Below are 24,497 nucleotides of genomic sequence, written 5' to 3'. Positions count from 1 at the left end.
ATCCTCAGCTACACATTCAGGAGATTCATCTCTGTTTTGGAGTCGGATGGTCTGTAACAGCACCTCTGAGGTCAGGACTGGAGAACTGCGTGTGGTCAGTTAATAGGTTTGCGTATGTGTTAAAGTGTCTGGTGTCTCGGCTTTGGGTTTTGTTTTAATGACACTTTTGAGAAGCAGACAGCTGAGTAATAAAAGTAAAGAGCAGAGTAATGTAACGTTTGCTGCAGAGTTATGAGTAAAGTAATAGAATTATCTGACTCCAGCTTACAAGTAACCTAAGCAGTTTTCAGACATGTCCTGTGGAGGAACTTCAGAGAATTGGGTCTGGACTTTCTCAGCAGTCGGCCTCTCAGAGACAACACGGCGCGAGATTCTCCAATCAGAAGCATTCCCAACAGCAACCAAGCAGAGGCAGGAAGTAGCATATTCATTCTGCTGCGGTGAGCACGTGATTTTATTAACAGCACATCGACACCAGCGTCCCCTTGACTGTCTTCTACGTGTGTGGCGGTGCTTTTTAACCCGGGGATAATTGTTTTATTTTAAATTTGTTTTCGTGTGTCACATGTTAGAAGTGTGATCAACCCACAGACACATCAAATCGCTGGAGTTGTTTTTTTCCAGAGTTTTTGGGACGGTAGACATGCCAGATACCCAAATTAATGTGTAGAAGCACTACAAAAGTGGAATTTTCATAATATGTCCCCTTTAAGTTTGGCAAACTATTCAGATCTGCTGATGTAATTAAGTTTGTTGGATCAGGGACATCTTGTTTGGAAGCTGTTTAGCAGCGACGGTTCTCCAGAGTACAATTTTTTCATTTGGATTCAGCAGAGTCAGTCTCACATAGTTATAGAACATGATGTCCAATCAGGCCCCTGAGAAAGTCTCGAGAATTGAACATGACAGATATTTCTCCAGTGCTCCCAGGAGGAAATACATGTAGCCACGCAGCGCTCACTGTCTAGCTCTGCAGAGTGTTCACTCTCCCGAGGTAGCGGAAAAGGGGGGCCCTCTGGTTCAAGTGTCAAGTCTGGGGCCTAATGAAAGACATCTGAGTGTCATTAATGTGCCAGTCCTGGAGCATTAGGGCCTCAGCTAAAAGCAGCGCTGTAAAGGTGTCTACAGCCGGCCTGCTGCAGAGTGAAAATCCAATTAAAGGACCGGGCATTGACAGATCTATCCAGCGAAAGCAGAACTGTCTCGGATTTAATGTAGTTTCCACGTAGTCGCTGTGACTTTTAGCTTCTGTTGGGCAGCTTGCGCGTGTGCTGCTGTTCTCATGTACAGTTGTGTGGCTGCTTTGTCCTGACTTTCCGTCTAGAGTCACTGCGAGGTCAAGATTCGTAGTCTTGCATAAAATATCTTGACAACCATTGAATGGTTTGGAATGAAGTTTGCTGCAGTCATTCGTCTTCTTCTGAGGATGAATTTGAATAACTCGTTGATCCCTTCGTTTTTCAGCAGATGCCACCAACAGGTCAAATACTTGACCTCAGCAGTTTTTTGCATGTGGGGCTAATTAGTAAATGGTGGCATGCTAAAGGTGAATAATTGTAAAGATCTTCAAAGCATACATCTGTTAGCTTTGTCATTGTGAGCATGTTAGTATTTCGCTCGAAGAACTGGCGCGGTACAGCCTCTGAAAGGGGACATATTATGAAAATTCCACTTTTGTAGTTCTTCTACACGTTAATTTGGGTATCTGGCATGTCTACCATCCCAAAGACTCTGGAAGAAAACAACTCCCGCGATTTGTTGTGGTTCCTCTATGTCAGAAATGATACGCTAGAGTGCGTCGAATGGGATTACGACCGAAATAAACGTCATAGTCACACCATGCCCACCATGCACACCATGCCCATGTAGGGAGTCTCGCTACATAGCCTTGGACGAGCGAGCTAACCGGGCCGGTGGAGCTCTGCTAGCGTTAGCTCGCGAGCTAACGGTAGCGTTAGCTGCTACCCGTCAGACATTTAAGTGACCGCATAAACAAGGGACCCCCGGGACACCTATAAACGTTGACTCAACAGTGAGGAAGGATGCTGCTGCTGCTGCGCCAGCTCAGGCTCCCACTGCTCCCACTGCAGGGCTGCGCTGGGGAGCTGGGGCTCTGGCAGCCAGGCTCACTGGGGGTGAGGGGGGCGGGGGGCGGGGCACTCAAAACAGGTCAATCTGAGGAGGGCTGTTTTAGACAGGGTAAAAAGGGTGCTGTTTTAAATGATCCTTGTGGTATTTTGACCAGAATATGTTACATTTCATTAAGACCCCAAGGAACCATATCAACTGTGGTAAAATGGTCATAATATGTCCCCTTTAAGCTGTTGTTATGCCATTACCAGAAAAAGGCAAAGAAGAAAAAGAAGAGGAGGAAACAGAACAGTTTGGGCACCGGCTTGTTTCAGCAGCGCTTCAGGCTCATTCTCACTTCTTTGCCTCGACAAAACAGTTGCAGAGTTTTTTTTATCATAGTTTCCTCCAGAACGTCTCCTCTTCACCAACAGTAAACTTAACCCAAAGTTGTCCAGGAGCCATCTGAGAAACTCTATGCGAATGGGCTAGTGTGTTTAGGGGCACCATGTTAAAACTGTCGGGAGGTGTGCGACCAGCCGGAACGATGCCGTGCAACATGGCACGCGTCAGTGGACATGACATCAGTTGTCCTCACAAGGACGTGATCTGTGAGTATAAACTAGCTTTTAGAGCTGTTACTGTAGCTGTTTACGTTCGTTTAAACAAACTTTCACTGTGTCTTTTCAGATCTGGAGAAATTATTTGTATTTTTCTCTCCATCCTAACACACTATTCACTCATCCCATTTCACTGCTGTAAATATTTGTGGGAGACTTCAGCCTGCTGTCATGTATCTGATTTATTCTTCCCGCTGCCTCTGCAACACAGATGCTGCTCTGATCTTTGTAGATTTTCTTGTAAATTAATACACGGCAGTTGTTTGTTGATTAGCAGTGAGGTCCTCAGGCTGTTGTCTGAATCAGTTTGCCGGCTTGTTTGGTTTTTGACAGAGTTTAGATTACTGTGATGGCCTGGTTTAGGTTTAGAAATCACGCACGCTCAAAGACAATGTGCTGCTGTTTGGCAGCTAGCAGCATTTCTAATGAGGCAGTCTGGTCCCCTCTCTCTCTGTCTCCCCTCTCTCCGGGCATTTCCTTCCGTACTCGGTTGAGTGCCAACTCGGTTATCTGCGTGGCTTCAAGAGGGAGATGTGGCTCGTTTCCAGCCACAGGGATGCAAGCTTCCTGCGTGATCCAGTTGAGCTTCCTGTGTTTCAGCAAAGGAAGCGCCAACTCAGCAAACACAGGGCGTTTGGGGAGGCTTTCTGTACAGCAGATCCCAGCTCCACACGGCTGAGCCCTGGGCTCACACTGTCACAGCCAGGCAAACCCCACAAGAACCTAAAATGTAGCCTGCATTTACGCCTGGTGGTTGGTGGTGAGAATCAGATACTCTGCCCCTCTCTAGATCTGCTTTTCGAGGATCTCCATAAATGGTAAAACAGATGGCGCCCTGAAAATGTCTTATTTTACAGATGCTTGCGCAAACCATGTTTCTTTCAGGTCACTTTTTTTTCCCTAATAAATGCAACTGTACAACAGCAGCAAAACTTTGGAACACGGGAAAATGAATTAATTTATATGATTCACAGTACGTTGGTTGTATGAGATGTGAATTGTCTCCAAGGAGGTTAGTTGTGTGTCTCCATGGGGTTGATAGTCCACCTTTTGGAGTGATTGCAGAGGCCAGGTGGGGGAAGACAAGTCAGAAATAACTGCACAGCTATTTTCAACACAGAGATGGAACTGTGAATAAGGACACGAACTTGGCCTTCCCCCAAATGTTGTGGTTTTGCCCTGACTGTTTCCGCAGGACAAGATGTGATGAGATGTGAACCCAATTCAATATGAATGTGTTTTGGTTTACACAATACAACCCAGATCTGCCCAAGTGGTATTGATTCACTGACTGGAAAAGTTGGACTGTCCTTCCAAACAGTATCTGTCCCAGAAGCACGGTATATCTTTAGCCCCTGTCACACAAGGGGAATGTTGGCAGGCGTCAGGCCAACATATGTGGCTAAGTGTTTTGTTTGAATAGCAGAGCACATTTTTCAAGACCAGCAACAAACCTCTGTTGAATCGTTTCAATAAACCATCACAGAGTGCTGAAGAGGCTCTCACTTTGGATTTACTTAATCATCCATGGAACTGCTCTAAAATACCTGATTAACAAAGATTTGTGACGATCACCTCAGCCGTTTTCAGGCATGACCTCTGCGTGCCGTGTTTGTGCAATATCGTCTGAACCAAATCAAGATCCAGATCTTTTGAATTTAAATCTGGTTCATTTCATGTTTTTGAGGAAGGTGGTGGAATCCGCCCACATGCCTTTCTGTATGTATTTTCATTCTCCTTGTAAACAGCACAGAGGCAATGTCGTAATCAAATCATTTAAATTAAATAAAATGTTGTACTTTTAATCTAATATTTAAAAAATATTCTATACATTAAGACCATTTGGTTTGCTGTAATGAAAATAGTATTTATTTACATTTGAAAAACCCATGCTGCCAACAAAATGTAAAGTGTCACATCTGCCAAGGAGATGTTTTCATTTGGGTTTGTTCATCTGATTGTTTGCTTGTTTATTCCATGAGATGTTGTGGAGGAGTGGGGCACGACCCACCATTGAATTAAGGTGCGGATCCAGTTACAGCTTTCACTTTGTTTGTGGATATGGTGTAAAGAGCCACGGTAAGCAGCAGTTTAAAGCTCACTACGACTCAAATCATCATTTTGCAAGCAAGTGTTCAGCAAGTTGTAAAAAGCTGTAGTGAAAACAACATACCGATTATCATTTAAATTCACTTATTCAATTTATTAAATAGACTTATTAAAATCCTCTTTGCTGTTATCCTGTAATTGCCTTTGTTGACATGTGTTTGCAGCAAAGCCAGTTTCAGTTGGAAGGGATTGTAAATACAAGTTAAGGCTACCTTGGGAATATGACTTGAGTCCATAGAATGTGCTTAAGGTGTGCAGGGTATTTTGTAACATTCGTCTGCTCACTGAACTTCTTCTCATTTTATTTCTTTGAGGCCAACAATAAAGAAACTCAAGCTGAATCAGACGTGATGGAAAATCATTGGCGCTGCTTTTGCTCGATCACAATTTTCCACACGTTCGAAGTTACTCCCACTCTCCTTTTTTTCTATCGGACAAAGTAGCTTCTATTGAGGAATAGTTTGACTCCTGGACTGCTCATGTAATGTGGAAACTGTGATGAAATTTCTCCTCATTTCGGGCTTTCATCCCCTCCCATTTAGAAGTAGTTTTTAGTTTTTTTCCTCTGTATAAAGATCACATTGGAAACCACTTTGGATTCTCTGCCTGTATTGAAAGACATCGCCATGTTTCTCATTAAGATTATTTATCTTCTAGTGGCTCTTTTGGGAAGGAGGGGACGGTGAGTGGGAACACTTTAAAGATCAGACTGTCTGTCCTGGTCTCAGCGGGCAGCCTGATTCATTGCTTTTGTCTCTTGTGAGAGGGTCCTCTGGGTGGTGGTGGTGGTGGTGGTGGTTGGAGGTGGGGGGCGGCGGCAGTGGAACGAGACACAGACGGACACTGTTTGGTATTCCGCTTCTGTTCTGTGGGGCGGCTTGTACGTCTCGGAGCCCAGACATGTTCTCCTCTCTGCGCGGTTTGAAGGGTACGTGAAGTCAAGGGGCCGCTGGTTCAGCTCAGCTCGCTGTGGAGGGAGTTAACTGAGCAGTTGTGTGGGTGGTTTGAGGGGGGGAGGAAGGAAACGAGGAAACGAGGGAAGGGAAGAGAGAGAAAGGAAATGGGTGAAAGAGAGAGGGAGGATGGGAGTATAGGATGCCAGAGATATGCCACGGAGACTGACTGAATGCATTTTGGATTTTTTAAGGAAATATTTATTGAACTCAAGACCCACATTTTTTAGGTCTTAGATACTTTAGCCATACTAACGCTGTTCTTTTTCAAAATTAACACATAAACATTCTGATGAAATTACAAAAGCTTCAACAACCACATAAATACTGTTCAAATAGAGGGGGAGAATTAGGACAAAGTAAGAGGGCTAACTCAGCAGAAGCAAGGAGAGTCTGTTAGATCCTTTCCTTTGGAAACGAGGCAACTCCTTTCGCTCGGAGTTCTGCACCGCCCTTTCCTGTTTTCCCTTCTTTTCCATTCCTTCGTTTTCGCGGCCGGAGAAAACAGCCATTCTGAGGGAGGGAAGTCCAGGCTTTCCTTCCACAAAGAGCACTGTGACTCTGAAGGAGCACAGGTTCTCACTGCTGCAGTGTACACTCTGCTGTGTTGAGCTGTTTCCCTCGCTGCCTTGCTCCTGACTCTGCCGGTCGTTATTCATGGCTGTGCTTGGAAGTGAGTAAATCAATCCCAAGCACTTGCAAATGCAGTTGGCCAGTTTGTTGTAAATGTATAGTTCAGATCGACAACAGGGGCAGACTGATCTGAGTTCTTGGTTTGTGTTTGTTCTATTGCTGTTGTCCTTTTTCATTGACTTAATTATTTATAAATGGTTTAAATTAATCATTTAAAGACAGCAAATTCATAAACATCTGAATCTTGGCATTTTTGCATTTTGTGTTTGATTGACTAGCTCTATTTAAATCTATTTTATTCCAGAAATCTCTTTCTGTCTGTATGTTGAACACATATCTTGAGAAGTGTGTATTGTTAAGGGCCCAAGAAAGAACAGTGTCAAATTTGGTGAGATTTGACAGACAATACGTTCAATATTAATAAACTTTGAATAAACAGGCGACCAGCGCTCTGTAGCAGCTTCAACTGGCACTCATCAATGAAAGTGAGGTTTTTGATCACGATCCCAATGCGCTCATGACAATGGCAACAACAACTGATTCTCCACCAAACTTTGAATTATCAGGTGAGCAGCTCTTTGTGCAGGATTGCTTGGGCAGCTTCAGGCTTCTGTGGACTGAGTCCAGCAGCGGGTCAGAGGTTCAATGACTACAGGTCACTTTTACAGTTTCAGAGAGAAAGCTGCAACCAGCATTACCACAGGACAAACAAATGATTCCAAACTGGTGCTGACTAAATAGCAACAAGCTGGAGGAAGAAAGATGTGGGAATCAATCAGGGTGGTATAAATACAGCATCCTTGTATCATGGCTCACATTTCCCCAAAGTGCTGTAACAGTATTGCAGGTTTCTATCCTGGTCAGGCAGCGGTCAGCCCCTCAGGAATGCCTGAGAAGCTCGGCCCGTTTTAGTCACGCACTGCAGTGTCTGCCCTGCATCACTTTCTCCTGCCAACTGATAGAGCGTCGCAAAGCCCATAAAACACTGGGCTGCTATCAGTCACACCTCAGATGTGTGTGTGTGTGTGTTTGTGTGTGTGTGAGACAAGTGGACATGCATGCTGGTGTCTGGCAGAGAGACATAGAAAGAGCATGGGAGCTGTATAAACGACTTTCCTGTAAGAGACTGAGCAGCACAGCTCTGTCCTGCTGTTCACAGTAAACCGCCTGGAATTTATCTTTATCAAAAAGTTCACCTTGTTGAGCACGTAGATTCATTCCAGCAGTCATACAAGATAGTGCCTGCTTGGCTTTATCTTGCTTGTTCTCAATGGTATGTGGGTTTCATTTCTGCGCACCATGGTTTGTTGAGGCATTTTTTATGGGGGAGTGAAGTTTAAGACTGGTGTCATGGAGTGTTGCAAGATCTCGTCTTCCCAGCTAAGCGCCAATGGAAAAACTTAAAACATGGTCAATGCAACTGCTCAGTGTATTTAATATATTTTCTTTTAGTTTAAAGTCTTAGTGGACCGTTTTATTTCACTTTTAGCAGTACATTAAACCGGAGTGGATTATAGTACCATAATTCAAATCGCATGTTGTGGTCATGACCGATACATTTACAGATGTACTTGAGAAATCACAAAAGCCTTTAAAAAGCAGGATGAATGGCCTTTTAAGGAGCTAGATAACCATCCACATCATTATCAGACGATAAAAACCCTGTTTCAAACCATGTGTATCTGCCTGGAAACATCTTACATCTGCATCGTCTAAATTCACTGCATAAAAGTGTCCATAAAATCTTATCTTACAACATAAGGCCGATCAAATCTGATAGAAAGCATCATTAGATGCACGATTAGACATTTTCTCTCTAATCATTAGCACATTGTAGCAAAGATGTTGCTGAATAATTGTTTCCTCCCAAAATTTATCAAGGTAGTAATTTACTAAGTCGCACATGTTTTTCCGCTCACTAAATGTGAGGATTAGTAGCTTCCTTTTAAACTGATGATATATTTTTGTTTTGAAACATGGAATATAATGGAATATAATGCATTTTACGCCTCTAAACATACCCATATCAGATTAAGAAACCGAGTACGACATATTGGAATAATGCTCCTGCTGAAGAAACCTTTTTTCCACACTGTCATGTACCTATGACATTAAAGTAGAGGTGGACTCCGAGGTATCTGTACTACCTCCACCTCCACCATCTCCTCTTCAAGAATGGAAATGGAATTTAGCATGGTTCTACTGAAGTTCACAACTGTCTCCATGGTTGTGCCCTCATTCAAGAGCAGATGTTATTCCCACGCTACATAGCGCTCCACCAAGTCACTGCCACCTGCACGGACACATCCCATAACATGTGCAGATGAGAGGATGCAATGTTGTACTGAAAGTCAGAGGGAAAGGGAGATATGCATTGTTATACACTGAGTGACTGGTAGTTAAACAATTATCCCATAAATAGAAGACGATAATCACTAGATGGATCTCTAAGTGAATAAATCTTCTGGTGAGATTGTGTAAACACTAAAAACGACTCCTGCACATTTGTATGAGGTGAGGAGCTGAAGTTCCAGCATGTGAAAATAAATTATAGACAAATCGAAGCAAGAAATACACAATAATAGTTTGAGAAAGGAAATTTAAGCCAAACCCACATTTTTTATCTTCTTTCTTCTACTGAACTGCTAGAGAAGAAAAAGTGCACATGTTATATTGTCTGTGTCAACCATTCCAGATTGTATTTACGACTTTCTTAGTCTGAGATTTAAAGGTGCTCTTGGAGGCAATTTAACATCCCGGTCCTGACCTCTCCCAGCCTGCTCTCTGTCCTCAGCGCCATAATTCACCGTCGACCTTTTTTCCTCCCATTCCTCTTTGCAGCTGCTAAGCTCCACGGTGTAAAGGCAACACGGTTGTTTTTCTAACCCGACACCTCGCTGGACCTTTATCGACGTAGTTTGCATTTGAATGATTCTTTGGAACTGAAAAATAGAGCTGAAGTCGAAAACCTCAGCAAGAGAGAAAAGGAAAATATCTCTGTGGTTTTTCTTAAAAGAGGAATGTGAACCTGAATTCCTTTATTTCAGGCTCTGTGTTCACTTAAATCCCTCGCAAACATCGACTGTACTTTATCATATTCTTTCACAACATTTACACCTGCTTCACATACATCAAACTCAAAATATCTGTCTTTCATTTAAGGTCATCATATAAACATTTTGTGACAGATTTATTGTTAAAGTCCGATGGCTTCAGTGAGGCAGCGGTGATGAGGCAGATCAAGGTTAGATGAGGTATCCGTCTCCCTTGAAATCACCACGAACACACACTGACACACCGCATCCATGTAGAGCAGCGGAGATTCAAACCAGCTGATCTAATCTGGGGGGGGGGTGACTGCAGACAGGCCGTCTACCCCTCTGTGTCTATATAAACAGTCACTGCCACACACACACACACACACACACACACACACTCAGGAATGCCTCACTCAACACCGTGCACACTGAACACCAGAGCCTCCTTTACCCCAGTGTAAGGGAACGCAGTCTTTTAATGTGACCTCTATGAGTAGCCACAGCCGCCGGCCTAAAAAATTAAGAACAGAAGGAAAAGGTTTTGTCACTTTATCACTGTCTGCTTCTAATTGGAACCTGAAGCTTTGAGATCCAGTGTTGTTGACATAGGCTCCTGTGGAGATCCACTCTGTGGCTTATGGTCAGGTGGGTTATTGGCTCTACATTCCACATGATAATTAGATGAGCCCTTGATGGACAGTGAAGCTTTATACCGTAGAACATTATATTATTAAGAGATGAACTACTGTGTAGTAGCCATCTGAGCTGCAACTCATTCGATCTGTCAGTAAGAGGTGGTGAGAATCCCACAAGCACCTCAGTGCTCACTTAATGAAGGCAGCAGTGGTAATTTACACTTGTAGGACATAGTTTAAATATAAACATAGCTCTTTAGCTAGGATTATTTATTGCAGATAAAGCTGTAACCTCATCCTCTTCCCAGGCATGTGTACTCGATTGGTCGGCCTTTGGTCAACTCAACTATCTCTGGAAACTATTCATGATATTAAATAGATTGGCACTCAACCCACTGCTGAAATTCAGTAACTCCAGGCAGTGTACCTGCTTGACTTTGATGGTCTCCCAACGTCAGCCCACCATGAGGTTGAGGTCGTGGGTTTTATCTAGAAGCACCTGCAGGTCAAAGTTTTAGTTTCTCTTGCAAAATATTTGGAAATCCACTCAATCGTTCAGCAAATGATTTGAACAAGATGGGTGGTTGGTCTGACACTTTGGTCTAGGATAAAACTATTATACTGTTTTCAGAAATGCAGAACTCAACTGATCATCTGTACTTTCTCAGGAGGTCAATGCGTGAACACAAATGTCAGAGTTAGAGGCTACAGACTTTCACCGCCTGGCCTCCTAGTGTAAAGTCTGCTCCACCCGGTTGCTCCACCTCTCGCCTGAATAAGAAGGAGGATTTGTTGCTGTTGTGACCGCGTCCCAACAGAGAACCTCCCCCTGCGTTGTGCATGTGTGAAAGACAGACTATCGGTAAACTCTGGACCCAATTCCCTGGACTTTACTAGGTCATGACTGAAAATGGCTTGAATCACTATACTATCGGATGTGTTTCCTTGTATCTTGCCACAGACATTCATGTCCCCCTTAGGAAAATCTCAAAGCCGGTTTGTTATTGTCTGATGACGAATTAGCCCCTTGGGGCAACAGCCAATATTTTGAGGCTTCTGATGTAGTCGGTGGATATCATATGTGGATATGCCTTCCATCGTACACCGTTCCCTGTCTGACCAGTTTCTTTTATCACACGAGTCAAATGTTTATCCACAAAAAAACCAGCAATACCCTTTGTAGGGGTTGTAGATGACATTTTGTCTCTAATAACATTTTAACAATTTAATTAATTAATCTCCTAACTTTTGCTCTCATGCTATCATCAGGTAGAAATTCCTTTGTCCTTTTGTTTGGTTTATGATCAAATAAATCCACCTTCGAATTGTATTTTAGGTTTGGTGGTGAATAGCAAATGTTAGCTTAAGATTGCTGATTATAATAAACATTATAAATATATATACACTACTCTGTAAAAGTAGAGTCTCAGAGCTGTCAGCATTGGCTCTACACTGTTCCCAATTCAGTCATTGAGTTCAGAGTAATGTCCTTCAGTCCCCTCATCATTAGTAAGTCATGAGTGCTGCATTAGCTGCAGGACAAGATGTATCGATATGGCTGAGCAGAGGCCTGGGATCAATATACAGGACATAAGAGGGGGTTGGACTCAAGGGAGTCAGTGCTATTTACAATAAAAGGGGTTGTGGGAAAAAGGAGCCTGCCGCCTAAGCTAGGGGCAAGTTGATGTGACTGTGTGTGTGTGTGTGTGTGTGTGTGTGTCTGAGCGTGCATGTGTGTGTATGAAAGTGGTCTGAATTGAATTAGCTTACTGAGAATAGCCAAGCTCCCGTTGCTGGATTATTTATGACCTCCAATTATAACCAAGCCATTTTCGGATACAATCTTTCCTTTCTCTTGCTCCTGTGGACCCTGGTGTCCAGGATATTTGGATTTAAAGTGTTCAGGCCACCAAGCCCTCTGCTGACGGTTATTGTTAGAGACACGGACACATAGACAGCTGCTCTTTTAGTTTTCATACCACAGCATGTTAAAAGGATCTCTTCTCTGTGTGTGTTTTCAGATGGACCTGAAGCTGCTCTTGATATCCACATTGTTAGGAGTCATTTGTTACAGTGATGCTCAGAAAGGTAGGATTCCTCTGTCAAATTGTTCTGTCAAATGATGTCTTTTCGCATATTACTCATAATGACGGCTCCTTCCCTGGAGAGTGAGAGCAGCTACTTTAGCTAAACGATGTCCCTGAGCAGTAGAGCTGCACCCCAGCATCACGGAGCGTAGAGGATAATGGAAAAGACTGAATATTCTGTCTCAGTCTCCTATTACCGTTGAGCCACACAGTGTTCCACATGATCTGATGCGTAAACCCAACTGGGTTTAACAGCCTGCTTACTTTGCAGGGACTGTGATGTACGACTGCTCGCTCTGACTCTGCCTTCTCTCCCTTTGTTTTCCATCCAGAGGGGAACGAGTGCATCAATGCCAATGCCAAATCCTGCGGGGACTGCATCCAGGCCGGAGCCAAATGTGGCTGGTGTAAAGACCCAGTACGTGAATCAGAGCTGTCAGCTGTATTCGCTACAGTATTGCTGACGCCATTAAGATTATAGCGATAGGGAGCAAGTGGTGTGGAATCGTGCTTTATGTAGCTTTTACAATTATTAATTTACCTTATTTTTTTTAGAATAAGCTAATCATATTTGAAGTATCAGAGAAAAATAAAGAAACACCATTATAATTTCCTAAAACCGAGATCTTCAGATTACGTAATTTTGTCTGACTAACAGCCCAAAATTTTTTGTTCGTTCCCTCCTTAACTATAAAACTGAGGGGGGAAATAAAACCTTTTCACATTTTAGAGGCTGAATCATGTAAATATTTGGTCAAATTGCTGTCAATAAATTTTACGAGGTTAGAGTAATTGATAAATTGGATAATTGTTTCAGAACTAGCCTACGGAACAATAAAACAGTAAAAATGTCAGATGTTTCAGGCAGATTTAGTCACCTTCACATGTGCTCAACCAATCAAGAATCATTCTCAGCTGTCAATCATGACGTTTTACCTTGTTTTATAGCTTCAAAAGTAAAAAATTACTGTAATTAAACATGATGGGAACATTTACTTTTTAGTTTAGTCCCTGTCCCATAGATTAATATGGATAGTATATGTGTTGGACCCTCTCTGTCTGCTAAATGATTATGCCTTGCACTCAGTGCCACCAGTTTGTAAGTGTACGTCTTTTCATTGAAATGTTGTACTTTGAGATTAACTTTTGTTCCAAGCATAAGTCAAGACCTCAGAGTTAAAAGGCTCCTTTAGAACCATAAAAGACATTATTACAGCTTTCACAGACACAGTATTACTCTTTATGATAAACTGATATTCTCTGATAAAACTGATGGATTTGCCCTTTAATTCTCCCTGTGCTGCCGCTCTCAGGGCTTCCTGAAACAGGGAGAAACTGTGTCGACCCGCTGTGACGAGCTGCAGTCTCTGTTGAAAAGGGGCTGCGATGAGGCGATGATTGAGAACCCGCATGGCGTGCAGACGATCCTGAAAAACAAAGCGGTGACAAATCGCAGAAAGGGAGAAGATAAGCTGAAGCCGGAGGACATCACTCAGATTCAGCCCCAGAAACTTAACCTCACCCTCCGATCCGGTGAGGACACATTTTCCATTAGCCGCTTTTACCCTCATTGGTCTTTTTTCGATATTTACCAGAAAGTCGCTCTAGGGTTTTTTAATTATGTTAACTTCCTGTAGGTGAGCCCCAGACGTTTGACTTGAAGTTCAAACGAGCCGAGGATTATCCCATCGATATGTACTATTTGATGGACCTGTCCTACTCCATGAAGGACGATCTGGAGAACGTCAAGAACCTGGGAACCAGTCTGATGGTGGAGATGTCAAAGATCACCTCTGACTTCCAGATAGGTGAGGATCTTCAGCAAAATAATCCATAGATCTTGATGAAAACATTTATCTATAAGGGAGTGATATATATGAGGGACTGCAATTTAGTGCTGCTTGATTGCTAAGAGCCATTTTAGTTTTATAATTTCTTCAAATCCTGTATCCATCTTGTCCTCCAAAAGGTTTCGGTTCCTTTGTGGAGAAAACAGTAATGCCATACATCAGCACCACTCCGGCCAAGCTGCTGAACCCATGCACGGGCGATCAGAACTGCACCAGCCCCTTCAGCTACAAGAACGTCCTGAGCCTGACCAACAACGGCAAGAAGTTCAACGACCTGGTGGGCAAGCAGCACATCTCTGGAAACCTGGACTCACCAGAGGGGGGCTTCGATGCCATCATGCAAGTGGCTGTGTGTGGGGTAAGCCACAACAACTCTGTTGCCATTCAGTGATCCTGTGGAAATAATTACGCTCAGGTTCACTATTTAATGCAATTTTCCCACAATTATGCCACTTGCTCGGAGGCACACTGCACCAATAAATGTGTTTATGTGATGATGAGTGAAAGTAGAAGCATTTTATGGCTCCTCTGTGTTTACAAGGGGATGTTTTGATTCAGCGATAATCAAAAGTTCATGTGTCCCATTCTGAGCTGCTCACATACCTGCTTAGTTATTAGAGAGGCATTACACACTTTGACTAATAATGCATTTCTTCCTGGTTTATTAGGAGCAGATTGGCTGGAGGAACGTGACTCGTCTCCTGGTCTTCTCCACTGACGCTGGCTTCCACTTTGCTGGAGATGGTAAACTGGGCGGCATCGTGCTGCCAAATGACGGAAAATGTCACTTGGAGAATGGCGTTTACACAATGAGCCACTACTATGTGAGTAGAGAAATATTGTTGTGACTGACTTTTAAAGATTTCTGACTCTGCGTTGTAAATGTGACTGTTCTCCTCCATCTTCCTCCAGGACTATCCCTCCATTGCTCACCTGGTGCAGAAGCTGAGCGACAACAACATTCAGACTATCTTTGCAGTCACTGAGGAGTTCCAGCCCGTTTATCAAGTTAGTCCCCATTTTGAGGCTCTTTCTGATAATGTATTCGTCATCCCAAACTCCTAAGCTGTCCAATTCCTTTCGAGTGGTTTTTGGAAGATGCCCAGTGCGTCTTAATATCCACCTGGGTTGATGCACTACATCTGCTGTGAGTTAAACTGCAGCAACTCATTCAATCTCTGATTATTTCCTTGTGCCTCAGTGTTGTTTTTCAGGCTAGCTCAACCCAGTTCCATCTGAGCATGATCAAAGCTCTTTTATTATGTGTACACACAGGAGCTTCAATGCTCGAGAGCTAATGTATAATAATCTCATGTAGGCAGATTAAATTAGTTCGATTGCATCTAAATATGGAATGAAATGGTAAGTAAAGGTTTATTTTTGGATTCCAGTACGATGCATTTGTGTTTTACATAAAAACGTGAACAGAATAGTATTCTTGATCTTTTGTTGTTGCTAATTGAGATCAAGAACATGAACAAGATTAACAGATCTTTACTCTAAACTTCTCTTCTCTCCTCAGGAACTGAAAAATCTGATACCAAAGTCTGCAGTGGGCACTCTGTCTGCCAACTCCAGCAATGTAATCAACCTTATTATAGACGCTTACAATGTAAGTACACTGAGATTGTTGACCTTTAGAAAACTTTGGTCAAATGATAATTCATCCATATAAACCACATAAAGTGTTGAGTATTTTGACTGAGATGGAGCAGTCAGAAGTTTTGTCCAAACACGTTTATCACTCAGCCAAGCCTTTGTTTAATGCACGCAGTCAAAACAAATCTATCTGATGAATTTCCAGTGAAAAAAAACAACATTCCTGTCGTTATCTTTTGGTTTTGGCAGTCTCTCTCGTCAGAGGTTATTCTGGAGAACAGCAAACTTCCAGAGGGAGTGACCATAGCCTACACTTCCCACTGTAAGAACGGTGTGGTCAGTGAGGGCGAAAATGGACGCAAGTGCTCCAATATCTCCATCGGAGATCAGGTGAGAAAATTACTTTTTTTATTAGTCAGATGAGTAGCTAATAATTAGCCTGGCAGTCGTCTATAGTACGATAAAACAAACTCAAAATTCAATATGCTCAAAGTTTTTGCTGCTACAGTCTTACTGAGTCTGTCATAGCAGGAAAGTTATGAGAGCTACGTAAACTAATATTGAAAAACTTAGATTGTTAAACACAGCTTGTACCTACTAGTTATGTTTGTTCTCTTTGAACACTATTCAGTCTAAGTTAAGCTTGATTTGCATATTAAGTTATTGCATTGAAAGTAGAGATTCAAGTCCAATTTATTATGGATACATTTTTACTGACCTTTAACATTTCTAAACTTAAGTCAAATCATAAATCAGGGTTTGCTGCTTAATTTTTTTTAAAATTAATTAGGTTTTTAAATTTGTCATGAAATAAGTTCCAGGTTACTGTGCAGCAGCCTTAAAAAGGTTTAAATTGTTTTCTTTACTGCTGCGTTGACAGGTCATGTTCAGCATTAGTGTGACTTCGAAGGGCTGTCCGGAAAAAGATCGCGAGCCTAAGACCATTAAGATCAAGCCCCTGGGCTTCACAGAGGAAGTGGAAATTACCCTGAACTTCATCTGTGAATGTGAATGCCACAAGGACGGCATTAGGAACAGTCCAACCTGCCACAACGGGACCTACGAGTGTGGAGCCTGCAAGTAAGTCTGTCAACTTGCACTTGACACATCAAACAGAAAAATAGCCTTATAATTAGTCTTTAGATCTCTGTTTTGTTTTAGTGTTAAATGAACCCTCCCGAATGCCGACCTGTCTCTGCGTCTCAGGTGTAATGACGGCCGAGTGGGCAGAGAGTGCGAATGCAGCAGTAACGACGTGGCCACGGAGGACATGGACCGGACCTGCCGTAAGGACAACGGCACGGACATCTGCAGCAACAACGGAGAATGTGTGTGCGGCACGTGCGAGTGCAAGACAAGAGAAAACCCAGAGGAGAGGTACAGCGGACAGTACTGCGAGTGTGACAACTTCAACTGTGACCGCTCTGGAAACAAACTGTGTGGAGGTGAGTGTGTCAGTACAATGGAGAAAGCTTTACATAGAGCGGTAAAGGCTGTTTAAAGGAACTAGGATGATGTTTTATCGAGTTAATTAGAGCAAATTAAGTCAATAAAAGCTTTCATGCAAATTTTTTTCTTCAGGGCATGGTCGCTGTGAGTGCAGAGTGTGTGTCTGTGACCCCATGTGGACGGGCAGCGCCTGTGACTGCTCTCTGGACAACAGCACATGCATGGCCAGCAACAAGCAGATCTGTAACGGCAGGGGAACGTGTGAATGTGGCACCTGTAAGTGCACTGACCCCAAATTCCAGGGTCCCACTTGTGAGACCTGCCCTACCTGTCCAGGAGTCTGTACTGAACACAAGTAAGTCTGGAATGATGAGGGATCAATGTATGTATATGATGGGAAAGTTATGGCTAGATCAAATTGCTCCTCCTCTCTTTACTGGCCAGGGGGTGATACCCCTCATTGAGCAGCTATAATGTAGAGGGAAATATACAATAATATAAAGCTGCAGAATTCTGAATTTACCCAATTGGTAAAATTATGTCTTTCATTTTAAAATATTGTTTCCCTTGACACTGATTCCTCCTGGCGCAGAGGGATTATTTCCCCGCAGTCATATGAATAGTCGGTTCGATGCCAGGACACAATACCAGTAATAAAAGCTACACATGACTGCCAGGTTTGGCTAATTCTGGACAGCTGGAGCCTCATATTAGCTTCGACTGAACTTTAGAATGTATTTTTACAGAACCAGGACTGTGGAGTATGTCCCCTCATCTCTGGTGGTGACATCATCCATATGATGGTATCACTGCTTGGTCATTATGGAGACTGCAATGCTTTCAACAATGACATTTTACAGTTGTTGTATTATGATACACTTTATGCTTTATACCATATACTAAATGCAATATACGCTTATTATTATTATTAGACATGTATGTTTTGAACTGTTTGATTATATATACAATTTGATGTATGGTTTGATAACTTTAACAAAATGATAACAAAGAAAAACATATATAGCTTGTTTACTATTAGCAATTAGTAAATGTCATGTCAGAGAATTGAATCAATGTTGAGTATGACATGTGATTGTAGAGATGCATGAACACAAGGGAAAGAAAGAAAGCAAGAGAGTTCTTAGAAAGAAAGAAAGAAAGAAAGGAGGAAAGAAGGAAGGGGAGTATATTAAAAAAATGTTTTGTCTGAATTACCTGATCTAGACCTGAACTGGCGGTCAAATAGTGTTAAAGTGAAGGTCACAGTCCTTATCGAGTTTTCCTACTGCTCAGAAGACGCATAAAATCTGTAATCCATACATTCAAAGTTGGAGGAAGTCTTTTTATTTCCATTTTAACTGTACAAGTTTCTTTGCCTTGAGATTGGCAAAGACTATCATGCTTTTGTTGCAAAGGGTTAAGACACAGAGATCCTGTTCTACTGTGTCAACCATTCTGAAAAGGCCTATGTGGTTGTATAGACTGTGGTTGTGTACAATTTGTGTATAAAGACCACGACGGTAAAAATCCTAATGATGCACACAACTAGACACAAGTGAGACAGCAGATTAAATCAGTCAGTGCCCATAATGAGTAATAACCCTGTTCCCTCCAGAGAGTGTATCCAGTGCCGGGCGTTCGGCACAGGTGAGAAGAAGGACACATGCGAGCGCGACTGCAGCTACTTCAACCTGATTAAAGTGAAGGACAGGGACAAGCTGCCCCAGCCCAACGACGCCTCCTACCCCGTGATGCACTGCAAGGAGAGGGACGCCAACGACTGCTGGTTCTACTACACCTACGCCGTCAACAACAACACAGACAAAGAGGTCCATGTGGTCGACGCGCTGGGTAAGCAGAAGGCCGGGCTGCACAAGGGTGTGGAGGGTTTCTGTTACAGAGGAAGCTAATTACAGGGGTTGTGGTGCTTGGGTTGTAAAAATAGATCTTTTGTTTATTCTTGGACAGGCCGTGTGATGATGTGTTTTTGCCATGGTATCGTTATTTTTGCACTGTTGATTTAAAATGCCTAAACAGTCTGCCGTGTTGTCCAGACTGCCCCGCCGGTCCTGACATCATCCCGATCGTGGCGGGTGTGGTCGCCGGCATCGTCCTGATTGGCTTAGCCCTGCTGCTCATCTGGAAGCTGCTGATGATCATCCATGACAGGAGAGAGTTCGCCAAGTTTGAGAAGGAGAAGATGAACGCCAAATGGGATACGGTGAGTGCCTGGAACCATAACCCGCTCTGTGAAAGCTGAGCCCGATAAATATTTTTGGTTTTTGGCTGATGTCTTTGTTTGAATCATTTTAAATGCGGAAAGCAGGTGTTGTTTGGCCGAACCTGCAAAGCCAGTCGGCGGTCGGGGGAATTAACTTGTGAGGATCAGATGTTGTTCCTAGCAGCAGATGAGATTCACAGGCTTGTTGATATGATTACGAAGCGTCTCACTGGCATCTTGTGCCGTCTCTCAGCAGCGGGAACAGAATGAATTTGTTGCTTTTGAATGACGCTCAGAACAAAAAGGGGAAAAATGTCTGACACCCTCTGGACTTTTTTGGGAATGTTATGCGGAGCTGGTTTTTTTCTGAGGAGTGGCCACAGCTCCTCCCCTCCATACTTCCTCCCCTCTGTAGCATCCTCCAGCCAACATCAATATGACAGAAAGCGTCATGTCAGCAGGACCTAGTGTGCTGTCATGTGCCTCCACCTAGTGGTGGAACTGTGTCATACCCTCAGTGTATGTGGGTATGGTGATGCAGATGTTTCTGATCACTGCGCATGTTGGATTCTTTCTTATTACCATGGGCAGGGCAGTCTGTGGCTCCGGCTCACTTTCATTTTGAGAAATTAGAAGGTGCTTTTTAAAAATCAGACGGACCAGGGGTGGCTGACAAGATAACAGGGCGAAGCAACCATCAGGGATTTCACCCTCCATGAACTCCTTTCTATCCCCACTTAGTAGCCATCCCTTCTTCATCTTTAGCCTCAGTGGAAATATTGTTATTAGTGAATTTAAATAAATATAGATTACATTAGGATGTCAGACATTTGGGGCGAGTTGACCCTTGTTTAATTAAGTGAAGCAATGATTCTTTATCTCTTATAAGAAATGTTGAGTATATCTATCTACAGTTTTTCACTGAGCAGAGATTATAAAACAAGTTATACTTCAAACTTTCTGCAAAAGTGTAGGGTCTCAATTCTAATTGATTGTTATTACAGAGCTCATTCATGAGGAGCAATGTTCCAATCAAGTTCCTCACTTACCATTTCATATTCATTTTTCTTCATATTCCTGTTCATGAGCAACAGCAGCTACTTTGGTTTCTGTAACAGTGGAAATGAGTTGAGCATTTTTTGATATATTTGACAAATATTTTACTAATGCCAAACAAAATATATACCATAACCTGCATATATGGTTTACTCGGTTCATATGTTTTATATTTACACATTGTATTTTATCTGTGGAGAACCTTTCAGCAGAACTCAAGAATTCAGTTTTATCAGCAAAATAATAAGGACATTATACAGATCCACAGTCAGGATAGAAAATGTGGGGTGGGCCTTAACATGAGCTCTTTTGTCATGTAATCTGTCCATGAGCTCCCAATTGGAAAAGAAAATAATTATGAAGGGCAGAAAAGTTCATAAAGATCCACATTTCAATAACTTGATCCTGAACAAATATCTCTCTGAACAAAGCTAAACAAAGAATTTTTTCTTTTCAAGATTAAACATTTTAAAGCAAATAAGTAGTAAAATTCATACCACCTGTGGAAGGTCGAGCATACCAGACGTGATGAAACTAATGAGGATAAATTGATTTAAATCTTCTATTGAGAAACCTACACTGTTCCATAGATCATACTATATTCTATTTATTTTACCCTCGTCTCTTTTCCACTCTTATTCACATCTTCTTGCCTCTACCATTCCAACTTTGTGCTTTATTTTTCTTTTTATTCTTTTTACCTGTGCTGTTGTACTTTTTCCCCGCTCAACTTTATATTCTGTCCTCATCCTTCGCCTGTAGCAAGAAAACCCCATTTACAAGAGTCCTATCAATCAGTTCCAGAATCCGAGCTATGGACGTAAAGCTGCTGCCCTTTGAGTTTGTATTTCTTTTTCTTTTCCACCTGATTTCCCTGCATGGACTGTTTCTGTCTGCACTTCCTTGCTTTCACACAGTCTCAGTTTTTTTTTTTTTTTTTACATTCTCTTTATTGTAAACCTGTCTAAAGTTGAGAATAAGAACAGTAATGTTGTCTTTATAGTTGGGAAAAACTGCATGAGTGTGCACAAAACATGTTCAATGTTTGAAGATATAAAACTTCCTAAGGCCACAATTACAAAAACCCTTTTTGATAGGTGATATAATTTAAAGACATTAGGCAACATTTGTAAAGGTGAGTATTTGGTGTATGTTTTATCACAAAAGGCATGACTGTGTGCTGAGTGTGATCTAAATGAATGATGCCAAATTATTAGTAAACATAAAATGCTCTATTTGTGTGTTTAATGATAACCCTGTGTTTTTCCCTGTGTGGTTTGGTGAGTTGTACAGAAAATGCCATGAACTAATAAAGCTATCTTATATTTTGAGTACAATGTTGTAACTGATCCTTTTCATGTTTGTTTCCAGGGTGAAAATCCCATCTACAAAAGTGCTGTCACGACTGTGGTCAACCCCAAATATGAGGGAAAATGAAGATGGCGTCGTGTTTTCAATGAACTCTTTTATCGAGTATTTTAAATCTGCAGTATTCAGTTTGTTTGTGTTCTGAGCAGAACTTATGTCACTTCTTCTTGTCACCTTATCATTTATTCTGTACCACTCAGCCACTGCATCTGTATTTTTACTAACACTTTATCTGCATTGGTTTGTATTTTAGGTGTACAGTAAACAATGTGTATATACTTTAAAGCTGCAAAGCTGCAGAGGTGGATGATATGATGGTTGTGTGTTTTTCCTGCCACAGGACTGGTATGGGCAGACGATTTAGCTTTTTTTTAACAATACATTGACAATGCAAAACAGTATATATACAATAATTCCTCAGCTCCGTACAGTCTCTGTCTGTTGTCTTTCTCTGTGCACTGACTTCCTGTGTGTTTCTGTGTGTTCAAGACAAGACCTTGGTTTCATATGTAAGTAGTCAGCCATAGCAGCACATTATGTCAATGTCTGTGTGTGTGTGTGTGTTTGTATGTATATATATATATATTTGAAAAAACGACTACAACAGACAATATTCATATAAATATATATATATATATATATATATATATACACAGATCAGACAATTGCATTGAATCATAATAAATTCTGCATTAGCGAATTGTTGTAAATTAAGATTTAAACTGCAGATGAGAAACATTCAATGTTTAAAGGTTTGTTTCGCTCTTAATGAGTTCTGTTGTCTGTCTAGAAAGACTAAATACACAAGATGAATATCAATATCAGCTATTGTTATTTGTATTGTTGATATACTATCACAAAGGGATTGTTTACCACTTGGTGAAATTATAAAATTGTGGCGACGTTGAACAATCAAAGGATTTTGTAAAGTTATGATACAAGTTGCAATTAGCGAATGAAGTATTCTTTTATTTGCTAACTGTAGTAATTAGCCACTCTCAGGTCCCCTCCTGTGTTCTTGTCTAGAACGCCAAAAATATGTATTCTGTCCGCTCGTCCGGTGAACTGGTGAAATCATTCGTGTTGGTCAGTTTTATTAGTAATGTTTCTGAAAATTGAAAGCATTAATCTTGAGTATTTGTTCAGATGTCACATGAATCACCTCTGAAATGCTTTTACACCCAAATGCCTCTGAGGGACAGCCCGCAGGCCTTCACAATATTCTTTTCAAAGTGCCTTTTATTTCAATACCACGTTCTCTCTCTGTGCTGTTAATGAGTTATTTATTAAAATAAAGTACAAAAGCTGTGTGCCTTTTTCTTTATAGCTAAAATGTTATCGTATTCTGAAAATGGACATGTTTATGTATTTTTTGGGTGCTATTTTGAGGAGTGGATCTTCAATTTTTTTTTCAACAAAATATTGATTCTGGGCCTGGGTGTTTAGCTGTGCTGTCCACATCCTGTTCAAAGAAAAATGTAGTAAACCCAGTGAGGAGGATGCCTGGTGGAACTTTGGACATATATCAGCCTTTTCATACTTCTGTAATAAAATACATAGAAAATATGTTTGTATCAGAGTGTCGAACACTTGCCCTTTTGAGTAAGTATTTGGGGCCAGAGCACTGACAGTGGGAGGCCCTATTGAAATTGTAGTTATTATTATTATTATTATTATTCAGGCAAATGAATTGGCTTTTTGAGGGCTTGGTGGGGGTGGAGCCTGCTCACTTCCTTGAGTCAGCTGTGTGCTTCAACAAAAGGGAGAGCCTTGGTGCCCTCTTACCTTTCTCTGCGATAAAGTCCAGCTGGTTGTAGTAGGAGTCCATCACTTCCTTTGACGTCACCACCTCTAGGTCCTGCTGGATCAGCTGGAGGAGCTGACAGAGGCCCTCAAGAGACGGCCCGTCTCCTTTCTGCAACAGCCTCCTAATGCAGCAGTGCATGGCTTTCTCAGCCAGTACCTTGGAGAGGAACAGCTCCCCAATGAACCTGAGCGTATTGAGGAACTGATCGGAAGGTTTGGCGTTCTTCTGCTCTTCCCTCAGCCGGTCGATGACCCTCACGTCCCGGACTGGCTCCAGGCAGGACCCACTCTTTTGAGAAATGCCCTCCTTGTCCAAGTTCTTCCTGAACTCTGCCTGGCAGTGTTTGACCAGCAGAGACCTGAAGGAGACGCTGGCTGACCAGTCGGTCAAGGACTGGACTTCCACCTGAAGAGGAGAAGACCATAGAAAAATTTTAACGCAAATGCAAATCACATACTTAGGAAAACATCGTAATTATTTATATGCAAATAATCATGTTATACAGCAAACACCAAATGTAGTCAACTCTAAATTAACTTATTATTTGATTAACCAAAGTGACGATTCATTCGGTATTTCAGGTACTCCTAAGTTTACCTTGTTTTTGAATATCACAAATCCTTATTTCAATTTTTCCTTTCTTACTATTTGAAAAAATATATACTTTTTGTATCGCTACCCTTCTAGTTCACAAAAAAGATAAACTTCTCAACTAAGTAAGAAACAGGATGAAGTAGCTTCCGGTCATGAGGCATCACTTACTGTGGAGAGGTGTTGACACAGCTCGGCGAAGACTGCAGCAGAGTGTGGTTTCTTCACGGCCCTCTTGAAAACGAGCTCAACCATTTCCTGCAGGCTCTCCTCACCGTCCAAGTCCTCGTGACTCAGATCCGTCATGAAACCTCGAAAGTTTGCAGTGACGCAGCTGACGGACTCCTCCGGCCTGACCTGCTCCTTCCTCACAGCTTCTTCCGGCTCCGTGTCACGGGGCCACCGGAACAT

General features: G+C 42.1%; 2 protein-coding genes across 2 annotated transcripts in view; one reads left to right on the top strand and one right to left on the bottom strand.

Annotated features, from left to right (window-relative positions):
- itgb1a (integrin, beta 1a) overlaps nt 1-22,992 on the top strand; it is a 27,639-nt gene extending 4,647 nt beyond the window's left edge. Inside the window, exons 2-16 of the mRNA XM_053412036.1 lie at nt 12,080-12,146; nt 12,478-12,563; nt 13,459-13,678; nt 13,783-13,953; nt 14,115-14,353; nt 14,664-14,819; nt 14,908-15,003; nt 15,518-15,607; nt 15,844-15,984; nt 16,475-16,674; nt 16,801-17,039; nt 17,176-17,398; nt 18,659-18,894; nt 19,098-19,264; nt 21,692-22,992. Of these exons, the coding sequence (XP_053268011.1) occupies nt 12,080-12,146; nt 12,478-12,563; nt 13,459-13,678; nt 13,783-13,953; nt 14,115-14,353; nt 14,664-14,819; nt 14,908-15,003; nt 15,518-15,607; nt 15,844-15,984; nt 16,475-16,674; nt 16,801-17,039; nt 17,176-17,398; nt 18,659-18,894; nt 19,098-19,264; nt 21,692-21,757 (2,397 nt within the window). The 3' untranslated portion in view covers nt 21,758-22,992. The remainder of the gene's footprint in view (nt 1-12,079; nt 12,147-12,477; nt 12,564-13,458; nt 13,679-13,782; nt 13,954-14,114; nt 14,354-14,663; nt 14,820-14,907; nt 15,004-15,517; nt 15,608-15,843; nt 15,985-16,474; nt 16,675-16,800; nt 17,040-17,175; nt 17,399-18,658; nt 18,895-19,097; nt 19,265-21,691) is intronic.
- On the bottom strand, nt 21,785-24,497 carry LOC128426170 (eukaryotic translation initiation factor 4 gamma 1-like). Its single transcript, XM_053413041.1, has 2 exons — nt 24,258-24,497; nt 21,785-23,900 (listed from the first exon to the last, which is right to left on the bottom strand). The coding sequence occupies exons 1-2, from the start codon at nt 24,495-24,497 to the stop codon at nt 23,415-23,417; spliced, it is 726 nt and encodes a 241-aa protein (XP_053269016.1). The 3' UTR covers nt 21,785-23,414.

The sequence above is a fragment of the Pleuronectes platessa genome, chromosome 20 (genome assembly GCF_947347685.1).
Source record: "Pleuronectes platessa chromosome 20, fPlePla1.1, whole genome shotgun sequence".
NCBI classification, from domain to species: Eukaryota; Metazoa; Chordata; class Actinopteri; order Pleuronectiformes; family Pleuronectidae; genus Pleuronectes; species Pleuronectes platessa.
The sequence above is the reverse complement of the archived record's forward strand: the minus strand, read 5'-3'. Positions and strand labels throughout refer to the sequence as shown.

Coding starts and splice junctions, on each gene's coding strand:
- LOC128426170 (XM_053413041.1), bottom strand. CDS start 24,497: ATGTTCCGGTGGCCCCGTGACACGGAGCCGGAAGAAGCTGTGAGGAAG. Junction 23,901..24,257: donor TGTGTCAACACCTCTCCACA/GTAAGTGATGCC, acceptor TCTCCTCTTCAG/GTGGAAGTCCAGTCCTTGAC.